Source organism: Nuphar pumila, chromosome 4 (assembly GCF_984573655.1).
Source record: "Nuphar pumila chromosome 4, dmNupPumi1.hap1.1, whole genome shotgun sequence".
In the NCBI taxonomy this organism is placed as follows: Eukaryota; Viridiplantae; Streptophyta; class Magnoliopsida; order Nymphaeales; family Nymphaeaceae; genus Nuphar; species Nuphar pumila.
Window position 1 is genome coordinate 5,190,347 of NC_143252.1, and position 23,131 is coordinate 5,213,477.

Consider the following 23,131-nt stretch of genomic DNA (forward strand, 5'->3'; position numbering starts at 1 on the left):
ATATTATTTTCTGAGGAATACATGGCTCACAGTTGTGGTGTTTCCCCTGCAAACAATTCAATTTCCTCAAGAGTCCCAAAGGCCATAAGTCTGGCAACCCGTTTGCATAAAAAATGATTTTCTGCTTTATAAAAGATTTTAACCTAGTCATCTCTTACTCTCCTTGTTTTTACATCTAGCTGTCTAGGGTTCAATCTTTAGGTCACCCATTCACCCTCAGCATGTGGGGTCAAGAGACCTAACCGTTTTAGTTTTAGTATAACTAGAAGCATAGGCACTAGAAGAGGCCATTTCAGATACTTCAGAGGAATTTTTGATACAAATGTCCTAAGTTGGAACATGGTATTTTGGAGTATAATGCAGTTACATATAACATTCGGTAATGGTGCCAATACTTACGAATGCCTCTGGATCTTCATGCTCAAGTTGTTTGATCTAATCTGATCTCATGGATTGGATGCATCATGTTCAAAATAGTGGGAACGGCTTTTGGATCATGTTTTTCGATGAAAAAACACTATTTTATGATCCACAAAAGTATCATACATTGTAGGCCATCAAATTTTTAGGCCTTATAAAAACATGCCTACATGTTGTAATCAGATAATTCAAGAGCTAATTCCTACTAAGTAAAACTGTAAATCATATCTGTAACGTTAGTTTCATGAAAAATAATTAAAAAATGCGGCGTTTGCACCTCATCTCACCAATACCAAATATATATATATATATATATATATATATATATATATATATATATATATATATATATATATATATATGAGAGAGAGAGAGAGATTTCTCCGTGAGCACAAAGTGCACTCAATTTTTCACCAAATTTGTTATTTTTTAAAAGGTTTAAACATGCAGTTGAATTAATAGGGATCTGCTTTTGAATCACCGAGTCCAACATGTATGCAGGTTTTTTAAGGAGTTAAAAAATTAGTGGTCTACAATTTTTTAAATTCGGAACATTATAAAATCATGGTTTTTTTTGTAAAAAAAATGGATCCAGGGCCATTCTTAACAAATGGGACATGATGAATTATGTTCAAATCACGAAAAAAATGGTCCAACAAAAAATGATGTCCAACACCGGTGTATAGTAACTAGAAATATGGGCATTTTCAACACTTTTTTTCAAATCCAACCATGTGGATGTGCTTGGTATGGTGATTTTGCTAGGAATCAACCATTGAATTGTGTAGTTTTGATGAAAAATGCAATTTTTGAATGCTTGAATATTTATTAAGATTATGAGCTATTGATTTTAAAGCTTTAAAAAATGTTCATTTTTGCATCAAAATCGAATGATTCAAGTGCGGGTTCTTATAAAGCCAAGCATGTAGATCTTTTCAACATTTGAATCACTGTTGGTCGTACCCGTTTTCATAAAAAAATAGAAGAAGTGATGAGAGGGAAGGTTTGGGTGTAGATAAGCGGAAGAGGGGGGGGGGATCAAATCATCCCTCTCTACACTCAAGTCTGGTGTAAACTGGGAGTGTCTTTTGCATTTGTCATTCTTCCCACAACACTCATTATAGTTGCCTGAACCTTCTGTTTGTCCATCCGTCTCTGGCCATCTCCTATCCCAATGCCTTAGGAATATGACTTCTCGCATAAGGGTTGCACTATCAAAAAAAATTTATTCATTTTTTTTAGCTTACGCTTGGAGAGGCCTGACTTGATCTGAGAAGCGCATCTTCAGTTCGGAGAGACGGCATTCAAAAATGTTGCCGCCCCTAGCATTAACGCTTAGAGAGTGTTGCCTAGAGCGAAGTTGTAGGAGAGACTTTTTTGATGAGCAAACTGAGCAACCTTGAGGTATTCAAGAGAAAATAACAAAAAAATCTATGAAAACCTTTCACACATTAGTTCTCATATTCTAGTGACTATATATATATATATATATATATATATATATATATATATATATATATAGAGAGAGAGAGAGAGAGAGAGAGAGAGAGAGAGATGAATGAAAACCTAACCAATGGAAAACGCTCCTAAACCTACCCAATGGATGTTTCATTGGATTTTTGGTATTTTTTTCAAAATTCTGACAATACAAATGTGATCTATATGTTTGTTTTTATAGGAATGAGTATGAATAGGTTTTTATAAGTTTCAAAAATCAATGGCTTACAATTTTCATAAGCTTTTGAGGCTCAAAATAACATTTTTTTATCCAAAATTCATGATCCAAGTGTCAATTTCTAGTAAATCAATCATGTTGAACACATCTCTATAGTGTCAGAAAATCAATCATGGCTCACAATGCATTTAATACTTTACAATACAAAGTATCAGGGGCCATTGATTTTTAGTGCTTTTAAAAACATTTAAATATCAGAAATTCATAATATAAAACACTGCTTACTAAAAAAAATGATAAAAATCCAATATGTAAAGTCGATGAAAAACCTAATTATTAGAGAAGGAATAACTTTTAGATTTTGGACCTTCCTTTAGTTGAATGATCCCCTTCCTATATATATATATAACCACTTTAAGCTTATGCACACAAAGATAAGTTTCAGCAGCAAACCTCAACCTTGGAACGTTCTTCTGAGGTATCAGTCGGTAAATGCATCCTCACTAATCTGTTTCAAATAGCAGCATCTCGGTGGGTCACTTCACAGATGGCTGGATTTGTCCTATTTTCTTTTTTTGTGAGCCGTACATCACATTCGTACAGGTTTTGGATGCCGTTCATCTTGATATCAACGGCATCTAGAAGTGCTCTAACGGAACACTCTGAGTCTGTCCTGATCCTGTCTAGTTTGGCAGAAAAAAATGGTATTTATGGAAGCTAATATGCATTTACTTGCCTAATGAAATACCATATTGGTGTCTTGTATTTTTAGGCGTCCCTACGCATTCAGCTCAGATCAGGTCAGGGGTATCCTTACATGGCAGTAGGATCTGGAGCAGCCAAAAATTGCAAAAACTCCATCCTGGATCCGACCCATTTGCATGCCTAGGCCAAACACCTTTGTTTTTGGCTTTGTTTTGAGTCATTGATCTAGAGCTTGAAACATTTTGGAAAATTTTGTGGGACTTATCTTGGGGTGTCAACGGTGGTTCGGACCCAGGTGAAACCAGACTTGGACCCATTTTTTGGGTATGGTATCGGGTCTAGACCCGAGACTAATCGGGTCCACTATAAGAGAAACCATACTTGGACCTGATAAGAACTACGTGAACCAGACCCGAACCATACCAGGTAAAATAATATTTTTTATCATTTTTACATTGAAAAATTGTGGGTCTTAATGGAACTCTCGTCGGGCCCGGGTCTGGTATAAAATTTCACAAACTATACCCGGATCTATGTATTAATTGGACCTTCAGGTCCTGACCCGGGTCTTAATCCGTCGTCTTATTTATCACCATACCTTGACCCTATAGGGTTTGGTCCGGAATCGGGCTGGGGTCGGGGTAAACCAGACACTACAACAGAGCAGTAGATTAGCGACGACCACCTTTCGTCGCTAATCCGTCGCTAATCCGTCGCTAACCATGTTAGCGACGGATTAGCGACAACGCGGCGACAGTATGCTTACGTCGCGAATATTTCGACGCTAACTGGCGACGGAATTATTCCGTCGCCAAGTCCGTCGCTAATTGCGACGGAATAACGAGCGCTATATTCCGTCGCCAATCCGCCGGTACTAAACGGCGACCACGGCGTGGCGACGGATTTAATTCCGTCGCTAAGCCGTCGCTAGATTAATATGAATAGCGACGGAATCATCCGTCGCTAATCCGTCGCAAAAACGAAAAAAAATCAAAAAAAATTTATTTAAAAATTAATTACGGAGAACTGTACAATTTATATTTCCTGTACAATTTATATTTCCTGTAAATAAAAAACAAACCACACAAAAAAATTCATATAACAAGTATCTATAATAATTAATCGTTCCACCTTAAAACTAAGAAGTTTAATTATTTACAATTCAACAATTACAATTAGGAAAAATAAAAAAAATAGAACTTCTTCAACACAGTCCTCTAATCATCGCCAAGATTTTGTGCGTCTTCTTGTTCATTGTCTTTATCTGTCCCTTCAGCTCCACTACCCTGATTATCGCTAGCAGCCTACACAAGAAAAGAACAGTCAGTATTGATAAACAAAATATAATGAAATAAATTACACACTATATGTGATTCTATCATGTGCTCATGTGTGATCTAAGGCAATAAAAAAACTCTATATGTGATTCTATCATGCTCATATGTGTGCTAAGGCAGTCAAAAAATTGAATATGTGATTATAGCATGTTCATATGTGTTCTAAGGCATATAAAAAAACTCTATATGTGATTCTACCATGCTCAGATGTGCTTTAAGGCAAGCAAAAAACTATATATGTGATTCGATCATGCTCGTATGTGTGCTAAGGCAGTAAAAAAATTGAATATGTGAATATAGCATGCTCATATGTGCTCTAAGGCAGGCAAAGCCAAAAATTTTATATGTGATTCTATCATAAATGATATATAACATGTTCATATGTGTTCTAAGGCAGTTAAAAAACTCTATATGTTATTATAGCATGTTCATATGTGTGCTAAGGCAGTCAAAAAACAGAATATGTGATTATAATATGCTCATATGTGTTCTTAGGCAGTAAAAAAACTGAATATGTGATTATAGCATGCTTATGTGTTCTAATGCAATCAAAAAAACTTTATATGTGATTCTATCATGCTCATATGTGCTCTAAGACAGACAAAAAGTTAAATATATATATATGTGATTCTATCATGCTCATATGTGTGCTAAGGCAGTAAAAAAATTGAATATGTGATTATAGCATGTTCATATGTGTTCTAAGGCATCTAGAAAAACTCTATATGTGATTCTACCATGCTCAGATGTGCTTTAAGATAGTCAAAAAAACTATATATGTGATTATACCTGAGAGGGACCTGGAATCGAAGATCCCCTATCCTGAACAGCGGCCTTGATCTCATTTCGGAGAAAGGGGGCGACGGTGTATTGGAAGTAGTTATTCAGTGATTCATTAATGATCTCGCGTACATCATCACCGGAAAGGCAAGGGGGTTAACCATAAAATCTACGACAGTTCTTACAATCATAAGTAAATCATAAAATCTACTAGCTGCATCGTTTGGTGATTCTTCATCTACGACAGTTCTTACATCACTAGAACTCATAGCAGAACCCAGTTCTGTTCCTGCAGCATCAAATATCAAATTCGTATATGGATTATCGTGCACCACATTCACCCGTGCATCAAAATCGTTTCTAAATTCTTCTCCATGAAACGCCCAGTTCTGATAATCACTCACAAAACCCTTCCTGTATAGGTGATGTCTAACGCCATGAGGTTCTACAAATCGATTATTCTTACAAATCTTGCAGGGACACCTAATCCGACCTGTGGGATCTACCGTACTGACACTCGCCGTTGCAAATTCAATAAAACTATCGACACCATCCATATATTCATGCGATAACTCATTGTCCACTATCCTACGGTACATTCATTCACGGTTTGCAGTCATTCTGTCGTATGATGTTACGAATAGTATCCTAACGAATTAAGAAAAAAACAATCAGAATGCGACGATGAAGAAAATATCAAATTTATCATGCAATATACTATGTCAAACAATAACAAGAATTTTGATGCATGCATTGATAACTTAATATTTTCATGTGCAAACTATTAATGACATGATACAATCATTTGAAGCATGCTTTTATTATAAAATTTAACATGGAAGTCAAAATCAAATTGAAAGTAACTACATGCAAGCATGGATACAATTACATCAAATATTGCAATACATCATAATCATTCATATCAAATAAATGGCAAACATGTACCTGCAGCAAACACACTTCAATATCTCACTAACTACTACCATGCTTAGCATGGACTCCGTACTCCAAAAATAAGAACACTTCCATATTTCTACATTAAAATCATGCTCAGCATGATCTCCGAACTCCAACAAAGCAGTCCTAGATATCAACAACTAAGTGAGTGTGTGAACAATAAAGTGCTGCATTCAATAAATTAAATAACATGTGATACGTTTGCATCACTTACTCACCACGGGTATTTACCCGATTTGCATTGTTTTTGTCATTTACTTACCACAGGTGGCCGAGCACGAGTTGGTTCCGTTGAGAAATCTGCACAAAAAAACAATTTTTTAAAATGAAGTCACCACGGAAAAAAAACTGTTCTGACAAGGGGTCGACTCCCCTGCTGTTCCGACAGGGGGTCGACCCCCTGCCCGGGTCGACCCCCTACCGGAAAGGCAAGGGGCAAGGGTCCTCTGCCGAAAAATGCAGGGGGTTAACCCCCTTCCGGAAAACGCGGGGGTTAACCCTCTGCCGAAAAACGCGGGGGTTAACCCCCTCCGTTTTCCGGAAGGGGGTTAACCCCCTGCCGGAAACGGGAGGGGGTTAACCCCCTGTGAACCGGGAGGGGGTTAACCCCCTGCCGGAAACGGGAGGGGGTTAACCCCCTGTGAACCGGGAGGGGGTTAACCCCCTGCCGGAAATGGCAGGGGGTTAACCCCCTGCGTGAAAATGGGGGTTAACCCCCTGCGTGAACCGGAAGGGGGTTAACCCCCTGCCGAAAACGGCAGGGGGTTAACCCCTTACGTCAAAACGGGGGTTAACCCCCTGCCGGAAACGACAGGGGGTTAACCCCCTGTGTGAACCGGGAGGAGGTTAACCCCCTGCCAGAAACGGCAGGGGGTTAACCCTCTGCATGAAAATGGGGGTTAACCCCCTGCCGGAAACGGCAGGGGGTTAACCCCCTATGTGAACCGGGAGGGGGTTAACCCCCTGCCAGAAACGGTAGGGGGTTAACCCCCTGTGTGAAAACGGGGGTTAACCCCCTGCCGGAAACGGCAGGGGGTTAACCCCCTGTGTGAACCGGGAGGGGGTTAACCCCCTGTGTGAACCGGGAGGGGGTTAACCCCCTGCCGGAAACGGCACGCAGGGGGTTAACCCCCTGCCGTTTCCGGCAGGGGGTTAACCCCCTGCGTTTTCCGGCAGGGGGTTAACCCCTTGCCGGAAACGGGAGGGGGAGGGCGTTACCTTTCTCCGGGCGGCGAACGGTGGGACCAGCGGACGGTGGGACCGGCGGACGGTGGGACCGGCGAACGGCGGGACCGGCGAACGGCGGGAGCGGGACCGGCGAACGGCGGGAGCGGGACCGGCGCAGGAGCAGCGAAAGAAGAAAAGGAAAACCTGGTTGGGATTAGGGTTATTCGAAAGTTAGCGACGGCTTAGCGACGGATTAATTCCGTCGCTAAGCCAACGTAAAATCAAATTCACGAAAATAGCGACGGATTATATTCTGTCGCCACATCCGTCGCTAGTTAGCGACGGACTAGTTTCCGTTGCTAACGTCGTCGGTAAATGGTGCGATCGTACCGACAAAACAATCTGTCGCAACATCCGTCGCTAATTAGCGACGGACTAGGCGACGGACTATCTTCCGTCGCTACTTTCTTAAGATTCAGTGATAATAGCGACGAATATTTGTCGCTCGCCAATCCGTCGCTAACTAGCGACGGAATCTTTCCGTCGCTAACGTCCGTCGCTAACAACCTATTTTCTTGTAGTGAGACCCATTGACACCCCTAGACTTATCTACAAGGTAAGCTATCAGGTAATCGCATATGGATCATTGATGAACAGCATGCAAGTAACCTCTTGTTCACGGATTACTAATAGGGTTGCTTCTGACCTGATCAGTGATGGTAAATAATGTTTCTCATAAGTTTTGTGAGAGTACAAATCAACTTTTACCTGTACTTTTTAGATCTAAAGAATCTCTAATAATGTGGTTGTACTTTTGCAGCACCAGTATAGTGCAACACCTAGTAGGCTACTACTTACAATAATAATTGTTAAGGTGACTGGGAAACTTGTTAATTTGTCAAGGCAAAGTGGAAGTCAATTGCATGACTGAAATCATTTTGGAAAAATCTCCATGATTTTCCAGCACATAATGTGGGCTTTCAGGCATGATTGCGCTTTAATTTTTTTTTGTTTTTCTTTGAGTTTTATCTGCAAAAACGCATATATGTAAAAAAAGAACAACAAAAACAAAATTACATAAGATAATGTTTTTTTTTTCTCAAGAAATTGCCAATATAAATATGAATATTTTTGGTGGTTTAAAATGGAACTAAAATATTGTGTTCTTCACTATATTAAAAGAAAAGTGCCGATATTTGTCACTGTGGTCGAGGTACACATAGAAATCATTGATTGGCTATGAACCAAGGCCGGTAACTTCCCAATTTGGGCTATGTTTGGGAGCTGATGATTCAATGAATCTCCTACAACCCCTGCTATTTGCGGTACAAGATTTGAGAGATTGTACAACTCCTGCTATTCGCGGTACAAGATTTGAGAGATTGTAAGAGATTGAATCTCCCATCAACCAATTTCAATTACATCCTCACAAGGATATAGTTGACAAATCCTTTCTTACCTCACTGTTTAAAGACAAGCTCAAATCCAGATTCAGTAAATGATGTCTTGGATCTCCAGCTTCATGATTCATAAGTTAAAGCGAATTCTGGTGATTGCCCACGACAAGGAAACATTTCTCACAAGGAGTCCAAGAAGATAGAAAGAATCATCATGTAACTCTTGACAACATCTATACAAATGGAGGTGCCCTCCTCTCTATCGTGAGAGAGAGATCCCAACCGTAGATGTAGGTCACATTTGAACCGAACCACTATAAAATCTGTTTTTAGAGTGTGTAACCTCGTATCGTGTCTTCTCTCAGTGCCCTGCATTTTTACATGCTCCTGACACCAGCTCCCAAAGATAGCCTTAAGGTATCTAGAACGAGAGCAGATCAGGTCATATTCAATATAATTGATTCACCGGATGATGTGCATGGGCCACACTCATGGTTCCCAACCCAGATGTGCTGTGCTCATTGAAACAGATCAGTTATATTCAGTATGACCTGATGTGCTCCCAGTTAGAACACGAGATCAAGGTCAGCAGATGGGTGACATGCAATTTAACAAAGGCATTTAGATCTTAGACCAAGGACTCAAGTTGGTCTTCTTCATTAAGGCCACCAGTTGGATGACATGCAATTTAAGGCATTTAGACCAATGACTCAAGTTCATGTTCTTCCATGTGGTCCGTGTTGCATCCCAGCAAAGCACATTGCTTGCCTGCTCAATCTGTTTGATACCTGCCAATGGCAAGAGCCACAACCACATGTCCTGATAAAGAGAGACGTGCAGAATTTCTCTCCAATCACTTTTTAACATGTCATAATAACACGGGGGCAGTAAATAGTTTGGTACCATTAATATGCTTCACGCTTTAACCAAGCAATGAATCATTTAATAGGTTCTGTAAGTCTATAGGAAGAACAAAGAGAAAGAAAGAAACCTTTTTTGAGACTAAGCAGAAGCACAAAGAAGGTGATCAATTGGAAATGTACCATCAAATCATGTTTGTTATATCTACAATTCCACAAACCATACATATATATAGGGAAATGGAAACCTACAAAATTGGCACGGTGCTAAATGAAGGGTGCTATTGGATTTTCGGCATTTATTTTTTTCAAAATTCTGACCCCATAGATGTGTTCAACATGATTGATTTACTAAAAGTTAACACTTTGATCATGCATTTTGGATGGAACAATAGTATTTGGAGTCTAAAATCTCTAAAAATTGTAGACCGTTGATTTTTGAAACCTTATAAAAACCTATCCATGCATTAAAATCAAATGCTCCAAGAAGTGATTCCAATAAAAACAAGCATATAGATCACATCTGTATGGTCAGAATTTTTAAAAAGCACTGGAAATCCAATACCATGTTACATTTAGCACCGTGCCCATTTTGTAGGTCACTAAAATATGAGAACTACTGTGTGAACTGAGCATTTTTAATACTTTTTTTGCTACTCATCATGGTAAATTTTCTAGGAACCAATTGTTGGATTGTGTATTTTTGATAAAAAAATATAATTTTTGGATATGTCAATATTTATGAAGATTTTGACCCGTAGATTTTAAAGCCTTAAAAATATCTTGTTTATGCATCATCATCGGATGATTCAAGACTTGGCCTTTATAAAAACCATGCATGTAAATCACGTCCGTATAGTTAGATTTAAGATAAAAGAACAAAAAATCCATAAAAATTGCGATCCACATGATAGTTATCATATTCTAGTGATTATATATATATCACACAAAAGTTAGCAAGTATCGTATGCAATGACATCGAGGCAAAATGACAGTAGTAGAATGAAATCTCTGTTTTCTTCAAGGTTGGGCAGTTATACGACAAAGAAAATGCAGAAGATATGGAGAACAGGAAAAGCCTAAGGAAAAAGGTGCCCAGTTGAATATATTGAACTTTACTGCATTTCTAATGCATCTGCTTTAAGGAACTCATTCTCAACAGTTAATTTGTGTCTAGAACAGTCACAGTAAATAGCCAACCAATAGTCTAGTTGGCAATCATATTTGAGAATCAACAGTTATTAACTCATTATTTTCAAACTATAGAGTAACTATGCCTGCGGCCTGCCTGTTACTGATAATGTTTCATCTGTATCACTGGACATGGCTAAACGCATGCTATTGTGGATGTGAAGTCCCATCCAATCACATCTCTTCTCAGTTCCTTTTTTCCAATTATGGACTATATGGTGAATTCCTTAGCCTTTTCATCTTAAGGTAAAACTTCATTTTGTTCTTCTTTATCTGTGTCCCCACTGTTTTGTTAGTATCCTTTTCCTTGTTCTGCTAAATTTTGTCAGAATCAAAATTACAGATACCAATAAACAAAGCAACATTATAGGCTAGGTTGGTTAGACCTACTCTAATGAAATGACAAAAGAGAATAGTTTTTCATAATAGCATCTCACATTACATGAAATTAAGTACATGTATATAGCATAGGTACCTTACATAAAAGAGGGACCAATTAACTTCACTAGTCATACAAACCTCCAATACTTCTCTGCCTCTTGTTACTTCAAGGGCAATCAATGCTACAACGAAAAAAAATCATATACATATATGTATACTGTATAATAAGCGGGTGTTTGGAAAAGCACCTCTGCTTTGATGGCCCTGAGTCCTACAACCCCTGCCCCACCCATTGTAGATCTACCAAATAAAAGAGAAAATTATGTGGGTCTAGGCCATCCTTGTCTAGAATTGCCCCCCCTCGAAGGTCTGCCCAAATTGCCAGTTGGCTGGCACCACGTTATAGCCGGTGATTGTCCTGCCATCACTGGTAGTGACTTGGAAGGAGAGGGATTGACCATTTAGGTATGCATTGCTCTGCCAGTTCTGACCCCAGTTTCTTGACATGGGCTGCCAGCCTGTTCTGGACCCTTTGATGGACACTGCATGGACATCCCCTGCACCCCCAACATTGGTGATGAGGACCAAGTTGAAGTAGGAGTGGCCATTGATTGTGAACCTTATTCCACCTTTCTTCACACAAGGGACCCTGTGAATGACCAACAATGAAAAGCACATGTTAATCCACTTGTTTCCCTTCCAACAAATAAGCATGGTTCTTAACAGAAATACTAATTAAGGATTATTGCATAAAAAATGCCATTTAAGATACTTTGAAGATATTGTATGGGGAACTATCAGAGCATTAATAAGAAAGGTTGACATGACAAGGAATCAAGTAAAAGGATAAATAATTTATGGGTCGTTTGTTTCGGCTTCTTTTCTATGAAAGATGAAAGAGTCCATCTTTCATAAGAAAGAACACCTCTTTGTCACAAGTGGAGAAAACAAACAACCGTGCTGGGTCCCACTCATTAAATGCAAAAATCTTTGTTTTTCTAACAGGGTCACACCTTCTCCAATGGAGAAACACTTTCTCCTGTGGGCATCCCTTAAGGTAACTTCCTGTGGGTATGACTGGAAAGGAGGCAGCAAAGGAGCGGCTAAGTGCGATGGCTATGTGACAGTCACATGACAGCAATGCATGGGGGCCTGTGCAGGCCAAGGTGACCAAAGTTTTAGCTTTAAATAAGAAGGAATAGAAAAAAGAAGACTCATAAAGCCGTTGGGACAAGACTGGATGATGATATTGATGCATGTACTATCGAGGATAAAAAAAAAAGTTCTTACCTTCTAAATGCCACTGGGACAATCCCAGCCCTGTACTGAGCAATTTGCAGAAAAGCAGGCTCGGCCAAGTCAAAGTGCTGTAGCGGGGGGTTGCACCACCCACCATTGTCATTAGACAAGGCGAAGTTCGGCGGGCAGAAGTTGGTTGCCGTCACCATGATCGAACCCGGGAGGCACCACCTGGGGTCGTCATTGCACCTCATCTCATAACAAGACCCGCAGCTCAATCCATCATTGAACAGAGCAGTGCTAAGTGCAGCAGTGAGTGTGCCATAGCCCTGGCTGTACAAGTTGCCGTAACCACAAGCTCCTCCTGCACCAAACATGAATCTTTGCACATAAAAAACCAAACCAATCACACAACTCAGCAACAATTCATCATCTTCAAGTTACTAGGGGCTCGAGGCCGATCAACGGCCAACATTCCATTGTAAACTTACCCATAGTCCCTGATGCATCACCACCACCATAGAAAGTGGCATGGCCACCCTGCCATCCATAGTCACCATAAGAGCCACTAGGACAAAAGGCAAGCAAGCTCAAGCCAAACAAGAGTAATAAGGAGGTTGGAGTAGGGGAGCTAAGAGAAGCCATTGTAGAGAAAGAGCTTAAGTTTAGAGATAAGAGGAGAGAAGTTGAATGAGCTTGGTTGTGCTATAATGAAGGGGAAGGGGTCTATTTATATGTAAAAAAAAGGGAGGTAGTTGAAGGGAAGATGGCTTGGATTTTGGATACACTCCAATTTTTGCCCGCCAATTCTTTAGAAACTTATTGTATTTGATATACAAATGAAGTGCACATGCAAATGTTCGGTGCAGATAACCTCGCGGGTCCCACTGCACATGCATTCTTTTTCAGCTAAAACCACAATGGCCCCCATTCCCACATGAAAATCTTTACAGACGTCACCAAAAGATACTCCAAAGGGACCATCTACCAAGATGCAACTGTGGTGTCTGAATCACACAAAATGGACACCCTTCATGGATTTCCTTTTCTTGTTTGAGCCACCACATGCCTTATTTTTAGACCAAAACAAGGACCCTAAATGCAGTGGTGTTTAGGCCTTAATCCAATCCACAAATAACACTTAATTGCTTTGTTTAATTAGACAAGGGGGGTAGTGACAGATTTACAAAACCCAATTAATACTAATGATTAGGGATGGGAAACGAAACCAGCTAGCCTCTCGTAGATCGTCTCGTGTTCCATTTGTGAATAAGCTTGGCAAGCCAAACAAGAAAGATGGGTGTTCACCACCGAGGTGGTATCCCATGTGGTAAGCTGGGTCCTGTGCCAAGCTGAAGGCCCAGGTTCGAATCCATCTGCCACATGGGGCTTATGAGATATCTGGGAGGGGACTGCCTAACCTCAGCTTGCCTTTCAAAAAGATAAATAAGAAAGATGGGGTGTTCAGCGGAGATCGTGTAAGCTTGTTAACTAGTAATAAGTATATTATGTATATATTTTATATTATAGTGAGTGTCAAGAGAAGTTGAGGCCCAAGGCATATTTTATTGGAGGCCCATATTTCTTCATTTTTTTAATAGAAGGCCTTCAGCATGTGCCATGTTTCATTGGAGGCCATGTGCCATGTTTCATTGGAGGCCATGTGTAATATATATATATATATATATATATATATATATATATATATATATATATATATATATATATATATATATATATATATATATTCATTTGAGACCGGAGGCGGTGGCCTCAAATCTCAAAGAAGCCAGTAGGCCTGACCATAGTACACATTATTGAAGTGTTTGGCTTGCAAGCACAAGTTTAGACTTCAAATTCTGTTGCTTATAACTTTGAAAGAATTTATTGATTTTGTAAATGAACCCGTTTGAGTCAGACTAGGTAGGTTTAGATTCCAAATTTTATTATTTTGAATTTAAAAAATTATACTTTTTAATTAGCCAGATCAAACTGGGCTCTAACTCAGGTCTGCCCTGAGGTTGAGCTCACTCAACTCACCACAAGAACAAGCTAAGCTTGAACACCCACATTAGTTCGGCTTAATTACCAGCCTTACTAAACATCAACTTATTCTTTTGGTCCATATGAAAAATGAAATACTCTACTAATTAATGTTTCAGAAAATGATGGTATTGTCTTTTAAAAATGTCATTGCATGTTCAAAATCAAATTTGGTTAAAATCAAAATAACAAGATTCACATGATATTTATGAGACCTTCTAACATAAAATATCTTATGAACTTATGAAAGTCTATAGTTGCATAATTTTAGACTCGTATAAATACTTATATATATTTTTTGTGATTCTCTTTGCCCGTCGAGAGAACCTTAACTATGTGTTATCCTCCATCTTTGTGATTCATGGGTGATTTGTGTGAATGTTGGTAGGTTCGCACAACTATCATGTGAATCTTAATGATTTTTACCGTATTCAGAGGTTCAAATGATAATTGTATGAATGTTGGGAGATCCGCACAAATGAGAACAAAAGGTTGTAACAAGTGTGAATCTTCTCAGTGAGTTTCATCTTTGAGAGCTTGGCAATATATTTGTACAAATTTAAGGAAGCCCACACAAATATGTTGTGAATCTCCTTAGTAATTTGACTATCGCAACATATATATTTAAGCGGATGTGATGAGGTTTGCGCAAATATGTTGTTAATCTCCTTAATAATTTTAACAATAATAAGAGGTTTACAACATATTTGTGCGAACATCAAGAGGTCTGCACAAATATTATTTAGAATCTTTTAAGTGATTTTAACCGCATTTGGAGGTTCGCAATATATTTGTGTGAATGTTAGGAGGTCCATGCAAATATGTTGTAAATCTTTTGGGTGATTTTAACCATATTTAAAGGTTCACAACATAATTGTGCGAACATAAGAGATCTACACAAATATGTTATAAATCTTCTTGATTATTTTAACCATATTCAAAAGTTTACAACATATTTGTGAAAACGTCAAGAGGTCCGCATAAATATTTGTACGATGTCAAGAGGTTCACAACATATTTGTGTGAATGTCAAGAGGTTCACAATGTATTTGTCTGAAAGGTTGGAATGCAAATGTCAAGAGGTCTGCACAAATATATTGCAAAGACTAAATAATCCTAAGTCATGAATCAATGATTTTGGACAGCAGAAAATTTTAACATATTTGTGGTTTTTTTCAAAAATGTTTTATTTGTAGATGACAGTACGATTATTTTTCATTAATGTTTTTGATCAGCATGAAAATGAAAACACAATCACCGTGTAGTCAAAATCTGAAAATAGGCTCATGGTAATCTTTGACAAGCCAAGGTTGTTGACTAACGTAATTGACCACCTTTTCAATGACCAAACATGCATGGCCCATAAATGATGCTCCTGATTAAGGTTCACATGTATTATAACTTTTTCTGAGGCGTCATTTGAAACCAACCACAGGAAATTGGAAATTCTGGTTATGTGATGATGGCACTTGAAGATTCCTTCAGTTTTGCTTGCATAATGTATGTACTTGTTAGATGATACATATTTCTTAACCACATATCAATCCAACAAGGAAAACAAACAAGAAAATGGCATCCTTAAGGGAGTGTTTGGACACACCCACTTATCCAGATATCCAGAATAAATTGGGATATTGTATTGAGCACCAAAGAGCAATGTTCTAACTTGTCCTGGTTTTTAGAGGTTGAGGGGTGCATCCAAACACTCCTCAAAGGACACGCGGACCATCATGATTTGTCACCTAACATGAAATAATCACGGTTCAAAACCCACAGAAGTCGTTCCTTGTGGCAAAGTCAAAGCTGGGTGTACTTTTCATTAGAAGCGAAACTTCAACGGTTTTTACCAACCGGAAACCTACCAATGTCCGGTCAGTATATATATATATATATATATATAGAGAGAGAGAGAGAGAGAGAGAGAGAGATGAGGTTGGTGTCGGTTGGGAAGGCGGACAAAGCAATTAAGGTTTTTGCCTCACATGGCACTTGCTGACGTGGATAGAACGGTGTGACGTGTCGGAAAGTGGGTGGGTATTGGGGGCACAGGCAGGGGTTCACATGAAAGAGTGACCCAATCAGTTGGTCTGCTGACGTGGAATGTTACCTCAGTAAATGATGGGTCGATCCTACGTGGCAAGCTGTCATGCTTTCCTTGTTCTTCCTCTGACGTCATCGACGGCCGAACCCCGTAAGAGAATCCCTTGTTCCGTGGATTGACTAAAATGCCCATTTGTTTGGCAAAATTTACGATAAGACCTTCTAACCCAGGCCGGGTGGTCCGGTCAAGCAATTTTGGAGTATGGTTGGTCCGCATAGTTGGCAGTACTTTGGTCATGTTCGCTAATCATGGTCGTATCTCGAACTTGACTTGAGCTGGCTCTAGGTCTGAGCTTTGACTTTGATGACCAGTATGGACTTAGAAAAAATTTAGGGTTCGAGTCCTCCTCCACAACCTCAACTCAGCTAGGTCATTGTGTGATACAAGCAAACCTAATCTTGTCACAAATTTAAGAAAACGTTGTCATATTGTCAAAAGGTAAGGCTAAAGTTGCCAATTTATGAAACAAAGGTGCTTTAATTTAGAAGATCTTGTTTTTTGGTATTTATGTGCAGAGCACCACACAAAGCAGAGAAAAAAAAAGTGAAAAATGAACTTGTTGGTATATGGTACAAAGTATCAAAGATTGCATTAATAAATAACTAGATACGAATACCCAAACTCTTGATTAATAATGATGAGATAAAGTACCTCCCCCTCATGGAGAGAGAAAGAATATACATTAATATTTTCTTGGTATTAATTTCCTACAGTTGTAATCTTGTGATTTGTCCCTTTATTTTACCTACTGTTCATCTTTTTTTAACCAAACAAACGGTTGGGGAAGTAGAAATCTATTTATTTAATTTATTATCTATGGTTGGTGATTACCAACTTTAATAAATATGGTGATATGCCCTACCATGTGCATCATTGTGCATGCACACGGTTCCCCCCATGTTTTGCGGTCCTTAAATCCTGCAATGCCGCTGCATCAATTTTTGGATGCATCTGCTCTCATCCATCAAGATGACTCCCTAAGAAATGTAGCATGACTCTGACACCAGTGGATGACATGCTATGATGCTAACATCTTATCACCAACCAACTTGTGTAATTTGTATCACCAAGTTGGGGTTTGGATGATTTGTGTTTGATTTTGCCCCAAGAGATAAATCTTAACTTTCTAAAACTAGGTTTCTAAGGCTCACATAAAGAGAAGTTTATATGATATAAGAGCTCAAACTATTAGCTTTCAAGCCTTAGCTTTCTTAAGTTGGATTTGAGGCTCACAAGGAGTCTATATATTGGCCCATGGGAGTACATGATATAAAAATAAATAAATCTTTTTTTCAATGTTATCAGTATATCGGCCTGTATCGACCAATACGCATAGTGTCGGCAGAAAATCGATACAATTCAGGGGAGAATCGGCCATTTTTTAATAAATACAAAAATTACTTTTTTTAGTATTATTTTAATAGTTTTAACATGTGTCGTGTTATGATTGACAGGTAATATATTTTTATTATTTTTTGGCTGATACTGAACGATTCACTTGAGTATCGATATCTATACAGCTGAATCAGCAGCCAAACGATTCAGGGCCGATACCGATACCGATATTCACAACATTGTTTTTTTTCTTTCACTCAGATTTTGGGCTCATATAAAGAATGGAGAGGATCCAATAATGGGACCAAGTACCTTCCTGGCGTATTAGGCCACTCAAAACACAACAAGCGTCCGCCTGTCTGCTTGTGCCTTGTGTTTTTGTTAACAGTATCTTTTACAAAAAATTGCTAAACATACCAGTGATTTTTTAAGCTAAATGCAAAAGTGATTTCTTAATGTGCTGAACATAATAGTTGTTTCCAATTTACATAAAAAAACACTAAATCAGAGAACAAAAATTTAAAAAGATGTTGGTATGTTCAACAATTTTTGTAAAGGATGCCCATTAATGCAAAATGTGCAGCTGAATGACATGAAATAAAAGCAAAAAGAGAAAACAGCCACACACTAAGAACAAAGATTTTACATGGTATTCTAGTGTTGTTGAATATAATGAGTCTAAGATAAAATTACAAAAACTACCCTTAAAAACTTGCCAAAATTAAATCAAACTCTACACTCCTCCAACATAAGTTTGGACATGGAATTTAGCAATGGCGAATTCCATTTATAATATGCAAAAATTGCATTCAAGATTGGAGACCTGGCCGCACTGATCTAGCCTGCCATACTTACGGTCACCATCCTGATAATGTAGAAACTCCATGGGTGCCCCCTCAACCCCCAGGAAACCTCTTACTTCACCTTGTGGAAGGGGGCACTTACACCAAGACTTGAACTTGGGATAAGGGGTTTTCCTCATCCTTGAGCCTTGGGCCATTTTGGTGACCCCTTGGGATCAATGGCGGAGTACCTTGAGAGGCGTTACAGATCTGTTCTTTAAAGAGTGTGGTTACCTAAATCATGGTGATATATGAGACTTTTACTTTCGAGCATTTTAACTTTATTGACATGAGTTTCACATGCAATTATTGGCTCATAGTCATTTATGGTAATTTTTTTTTATAGTTAAGCTGAGGTGAGGCAGACTCCCACCAGTCTATTAATAATTATGTAAATATCATCTGTATACAAAATCACTCTCATGATAATGGCGGCATTGGTTCAAGATCCCTTAGCTAGTTTAGTTAGAACTTTATGTTATAGTGAAATACAATATCATGATGCAAATCAGATTATAAATCAATGTGATATGCATGTTTAACAATAGATTTAAACCGTAACAGGGTTCAATCATGTAAAGTTTCGTTTTATACCAGAATTTGTAGACAACAGATCAAACAGATGCATAAAACAGAATAAGAACAACAATGACAATATATTAATATTCTGTAATAGGTTAAGGCATATAAAAATACTCTTCTTAAAGAAAATTCGCCTCCACATACAATGTCAAAAGGGTTCATCATCATTCTCTCAGGATACAATAGCCTCGACGATCTGGATCGGTGCACTTCGATGGTAGATCACCATTCAAAAACAACCTCTCAGAACAACTACTATATAACTCCCCTTTTCAAAAAAAGAGAAAAGAATAAGATAATTCTCCTTTTCATAATTGTAATCCTCTAACTACGTTTTATAATCCCTGAACGATTACTAAAGACGTGAAAGAGATTCATTACCCGCAAAAAAAAAATATTGGACTTAGATTAATAGATATGGCCTTAAAGGGCTAATTACCCGAACCCGACCGGGCATGACGGGCGGCCGCGCATGTGTAGTTACCATTCCATCCCTTGTTCTTGGAACAAGTGACCATGTAGGATATAAACCCACCACCATTCATCAATATGGGACTATTCCACATCATTAAAATCCAAACAAAGGTACTCTATAAGAGGAGTGGTCCCCAAATTATTTTCTTCTTTGAATTATTTTTCCCATCTCTTCTTACATCCAACACTTTACACAAAATTTGATTTACAGAATCGGTATTCTACATGTATTTTTTAAAACCTGCACAAACTCTCTATTAACGCTGTGAGAACAGTATGATTGTGCTTTCTTCCTTCCAAAACCTGCCTGATGGTTTGTGCCACATCCGCTATGCCTGTTTCAAGAATTACCCTACCTGATATCTCTGTTTTCTGGAGGGCGTTCATCAATGTACACCATTCCCTGTCAGCTACTTTTCCTGCTTTGGTGAAACATCCTGCTTGTTGGATGCCTCCACCTCACGTTTGCACCGCGTAACCTGTAAGCCACTCATTGTGAAACATTGCTCCACACTATTGGTGTTGAGTTTGGTCCACCCTTGGTAATTTTACTTGGATAAATAAAGAATTGAGAGAGAGAGAGAGAGCTATTTCTTGGGTTGTGATCCTGGGCTACTTGCTCATCAACAAGATAGTGACCAAACAAGACACTTCAACACATAGCATGTGCGGTTTGCAGCAGGGGTGCTGTTGCCAAGGAGCCACTGACACAAGCGGGAGCAATGGCTGGTCCACCCAGAGTAGGAAAGATCATGTGGGGTTGAAGCAGACCCCTCTATGTGGGGGAGGGGAGATACTGATATTTGGTTCTCAGCCCAACAAAGACCATTGCTGTCTGTGTGTGGTGGGTCCCAATGCTGGATCATGATGTAGCTTCACTAGGATAGAAGCAGAGATACGCAGTTAATGAAGGGAAACAGCTTGGGCTGGTGGCATTGATTATCCACATTAGGACCACTAGTTTCGAGTTCATTTTTTGATAGGAAAAATGTGGAATTGTACTTGGTTGCACAACCTGGAAAATAACATTAAAATTCAATAACAAAAGCTTCATACGCTGAAGATCTCCAAAAATCATGATGGCACTTCCATCATTCAACAAAGTTGAATGCTAAAATGCTAAAAATGTATTCTTTGTGTAGCTCGTTGTCTCTATTTGGTCCATAATTTAACAACTGGCCGGCTCAACCCGTAAAAAAAAAAACTCACCCAACTCGGCTCGGCCGAGTCATGGGTGAGTCAGAGGAGTCATGCATATATATACATATATAAATATTATATATAAAAATATGGTTATACATGTATTAATTAAATTATACATTAAATATATTATAAAAATATCATATAATGCATATTATATATAATATATTAGTAAAATACTTGAAAATATAGATAGTATATAAATATAATTTTATATTTTATATAAAATATAAAATTAACATGACCCCACCCGATTTGACCTGACCGAGTCACAAGTCACTCAAGGTCTAGCCGAGTGACGAGTCATTGGGTTTTAAAACCATGATTTGGTCACTAACAAAGATAAGGTACACTAAAGTCAACTTGGTCTTCCATCTTCAATACTGAAAGCAACATGACTCTTCCATGGCCTCTTCTTTAACTGCTCCATCTGTGTGCCTTCTAAAGAAGCTACAACCACAAAGCACAAAGCAAGTCTGTACACAACATTTAATGTGTTGCAGAGCATGGAAATAGAAGGGAAAACACTTTGTAGAAGGTATAAATCATGTAGACAGTAACGAGTGTCAAGGATATATGTTAGAAGTCTCAAATAATTAATTAATTTGTGGCTCATTGGGAATCAAACGACTAATTTTTCAGCCAAGCTAGAAGCTTTTCACATAGAAGTTTGTTTTGTGGTTTAGTTGGCTTGCATATTTATATTGTGGTGTGTTATTATTCATAATAGTGCATACAATTACTACACCACTCAATTTCGTCCTCATATTTGCAGTAACCGTAGTTGTTATTGGATCAGAGTTTGGAACTAGAACACCAAACTGAATATGGAACCATTTGGCCTATTGGAAAATTATATATGCAAAAGTTATGAGATGTGTAACTGTCACTAATGGACTAGAGAAGTTGGTGAACCTTTGATGGAAGGTTTCAAGAGGAGGCAAAAGCAGGCAGTTGCTCTCTTAATTTAAGAATTTCTGAAGTAGTTTTTATTTTTTTACTTTGTGTTGCCATTCATCCCTTAAATTTATGGATTCGAGAAGGTGTTGCCCCTCTCAAAATATATAGCTTTTGGTTTGTGTCCCGTAAAAATATGAGAATTAAAAGGTGATTGCCTCTTAATGTTAATTGTTGTCTCAAGTTTGTTTTTTTTCCAAGAACTACTTGAAGTGCTTGATTTTACATCTTAACATGTGGAACCACCTTAGGAATCTCTCTCTCTCTCTCTCTCTCTCTCTCTCTCTCTCTCTCTCTCTCTCTCTCTCACACACACACACACACACACACACACACACACACAGAGAGAGAGACAGAGACAGATACACACACAGACACGCACACACACACAATGCTTAGACGAGTGCCAAAGTAGGGATGAAGTAGATCGGATTATGTCCAACCCATTAAAACACGTTCTTTTAAAAAAAAAAACCTTTGAAAATGAAAAAAACAACTGAAAACCCTTGGTTTTATATCCAGATTTTGATTGATTTTTCTATTGGATGCAAGTTCAGATCTAGTTGTATAGTTACATATAAAACCCTTGGTTCCAATTAATTTTACTCGGTCCAATATTACCAGACATTCAGATTATGGTTCAAGTCCTTTTTAGACCAAGCCATAATGAGGGTCATCTGGTCATGAGTTAGCCGTTTGTTGTGGTTATAGGGCCCAACCACAAGATCGGATCGAGCTTCAAAGAGGGAACACAAATTGCACAAACGGAAGAAAAAAACAAACAACCCTAAGACAAAGGGATTTTACATGGTTCGGCGATGAGCCTACATCCACGGGGCGAGTTTGATATGATCTTATTAATGAGAATCAAAAGTCTCTCTCTCTCTCTCTCTGTGTGTGTGTGTGTGTGTGATGAACAACCCAAAAGTACAACTTTGAGCTTTAATGAAAGACAACTCTCGCACATACCCATGGTTTGCCTTCTCTCTCACCTATCTTGTTTTCTTTTTTTCTCACAACTATGTGCTATGTTGAATTGGTCATGTAATTAAGAGTTATGGGTAGTTTTATCGATGTGTGGTGTATAGAGATTTTATTAGCAAAGTTGGCAATTACATAATGTAATATGAGTAGCATGAAGATGAAAAAAAAGTTAATGTGAGTTTATTATGTAGGTTATCCATGCACATAGTGGGTAACTCTAAAGTCATGTAATACGACATATGTCAAGTGTAGAGCCATTGAGATGACGTGAAGTGTATAGAGAGAAGTTATATGGGTAATGAGTTATGTGAGTTAAGGGATGCAAGTAGTGGACATGGTAGTGCATGTCATTAGTAGTTATTAAGATAAAAATTTATACTTAGATGAGGCTCATAAAAGATATGCTAAAAGTTATCATTTATGCATAAGATGTGTATTTAAAAGGCCCCCAACTCTATATATACCTATGGGCTATATATTTTGAGTATGAGTGAAGAGTATTAT

The 23,131-nt window shown here is 38.4% G+C and overlaps 1 protein-coding gene across 1 annotated transcript; it reads right to left on the reverse strand.

Moving 5' to 3' along the window:
• Positions 1-10,889: 10,889 nt before the first annotated feature.
• LOC149839145 (expansin-A2-like) lies at positions 10,890-12,805 on the reverse strand. The gene is made up of 3 exons (XM_090002317.1): positions 12,601-12,805; positions 12,161-12,473; positions 10,890-11,519 (listed from the first exon to the last, which is right to left on the reverse strand). Exons 1-3 carry the CDS (start codon positions 12,752-12,754, stop codon positions 11,216-11,218), a joined length of 771 nt encoding a protein of 256 aa, XP_089858443.1. The 5' UTR covers positions 12,755-12,805; the 3' UTR covers positions 10,890-11,215.
• Between the last annotated feature and the right edge of the window lie 10,326 nt (positions 12,806-23,131).

Coding starts and splice junctions, on each gene's coding strand:
- LOC149839145 (XM_090002317.1), bottom strand. CDS start 12,754: ATGGCTTCTCTTAGCTCCCCTACTCCAACCTCCTTATTACTCTTGTTT. Junction 12,474..12,600: donor TGATGCATCAGGGACTATGG/GTAAGTTTACAA, acceptor TGTTTGGTGCAG/GAGGAGCTTGTGGTTACGGC. Junction 11,520..12,160: donor GTCCCAGTGGCATTTAGAAG/GTAAGAACTTTT, acceptor GGTCATTCACAG/GGTCCCTTGTGTGAAGAAAG.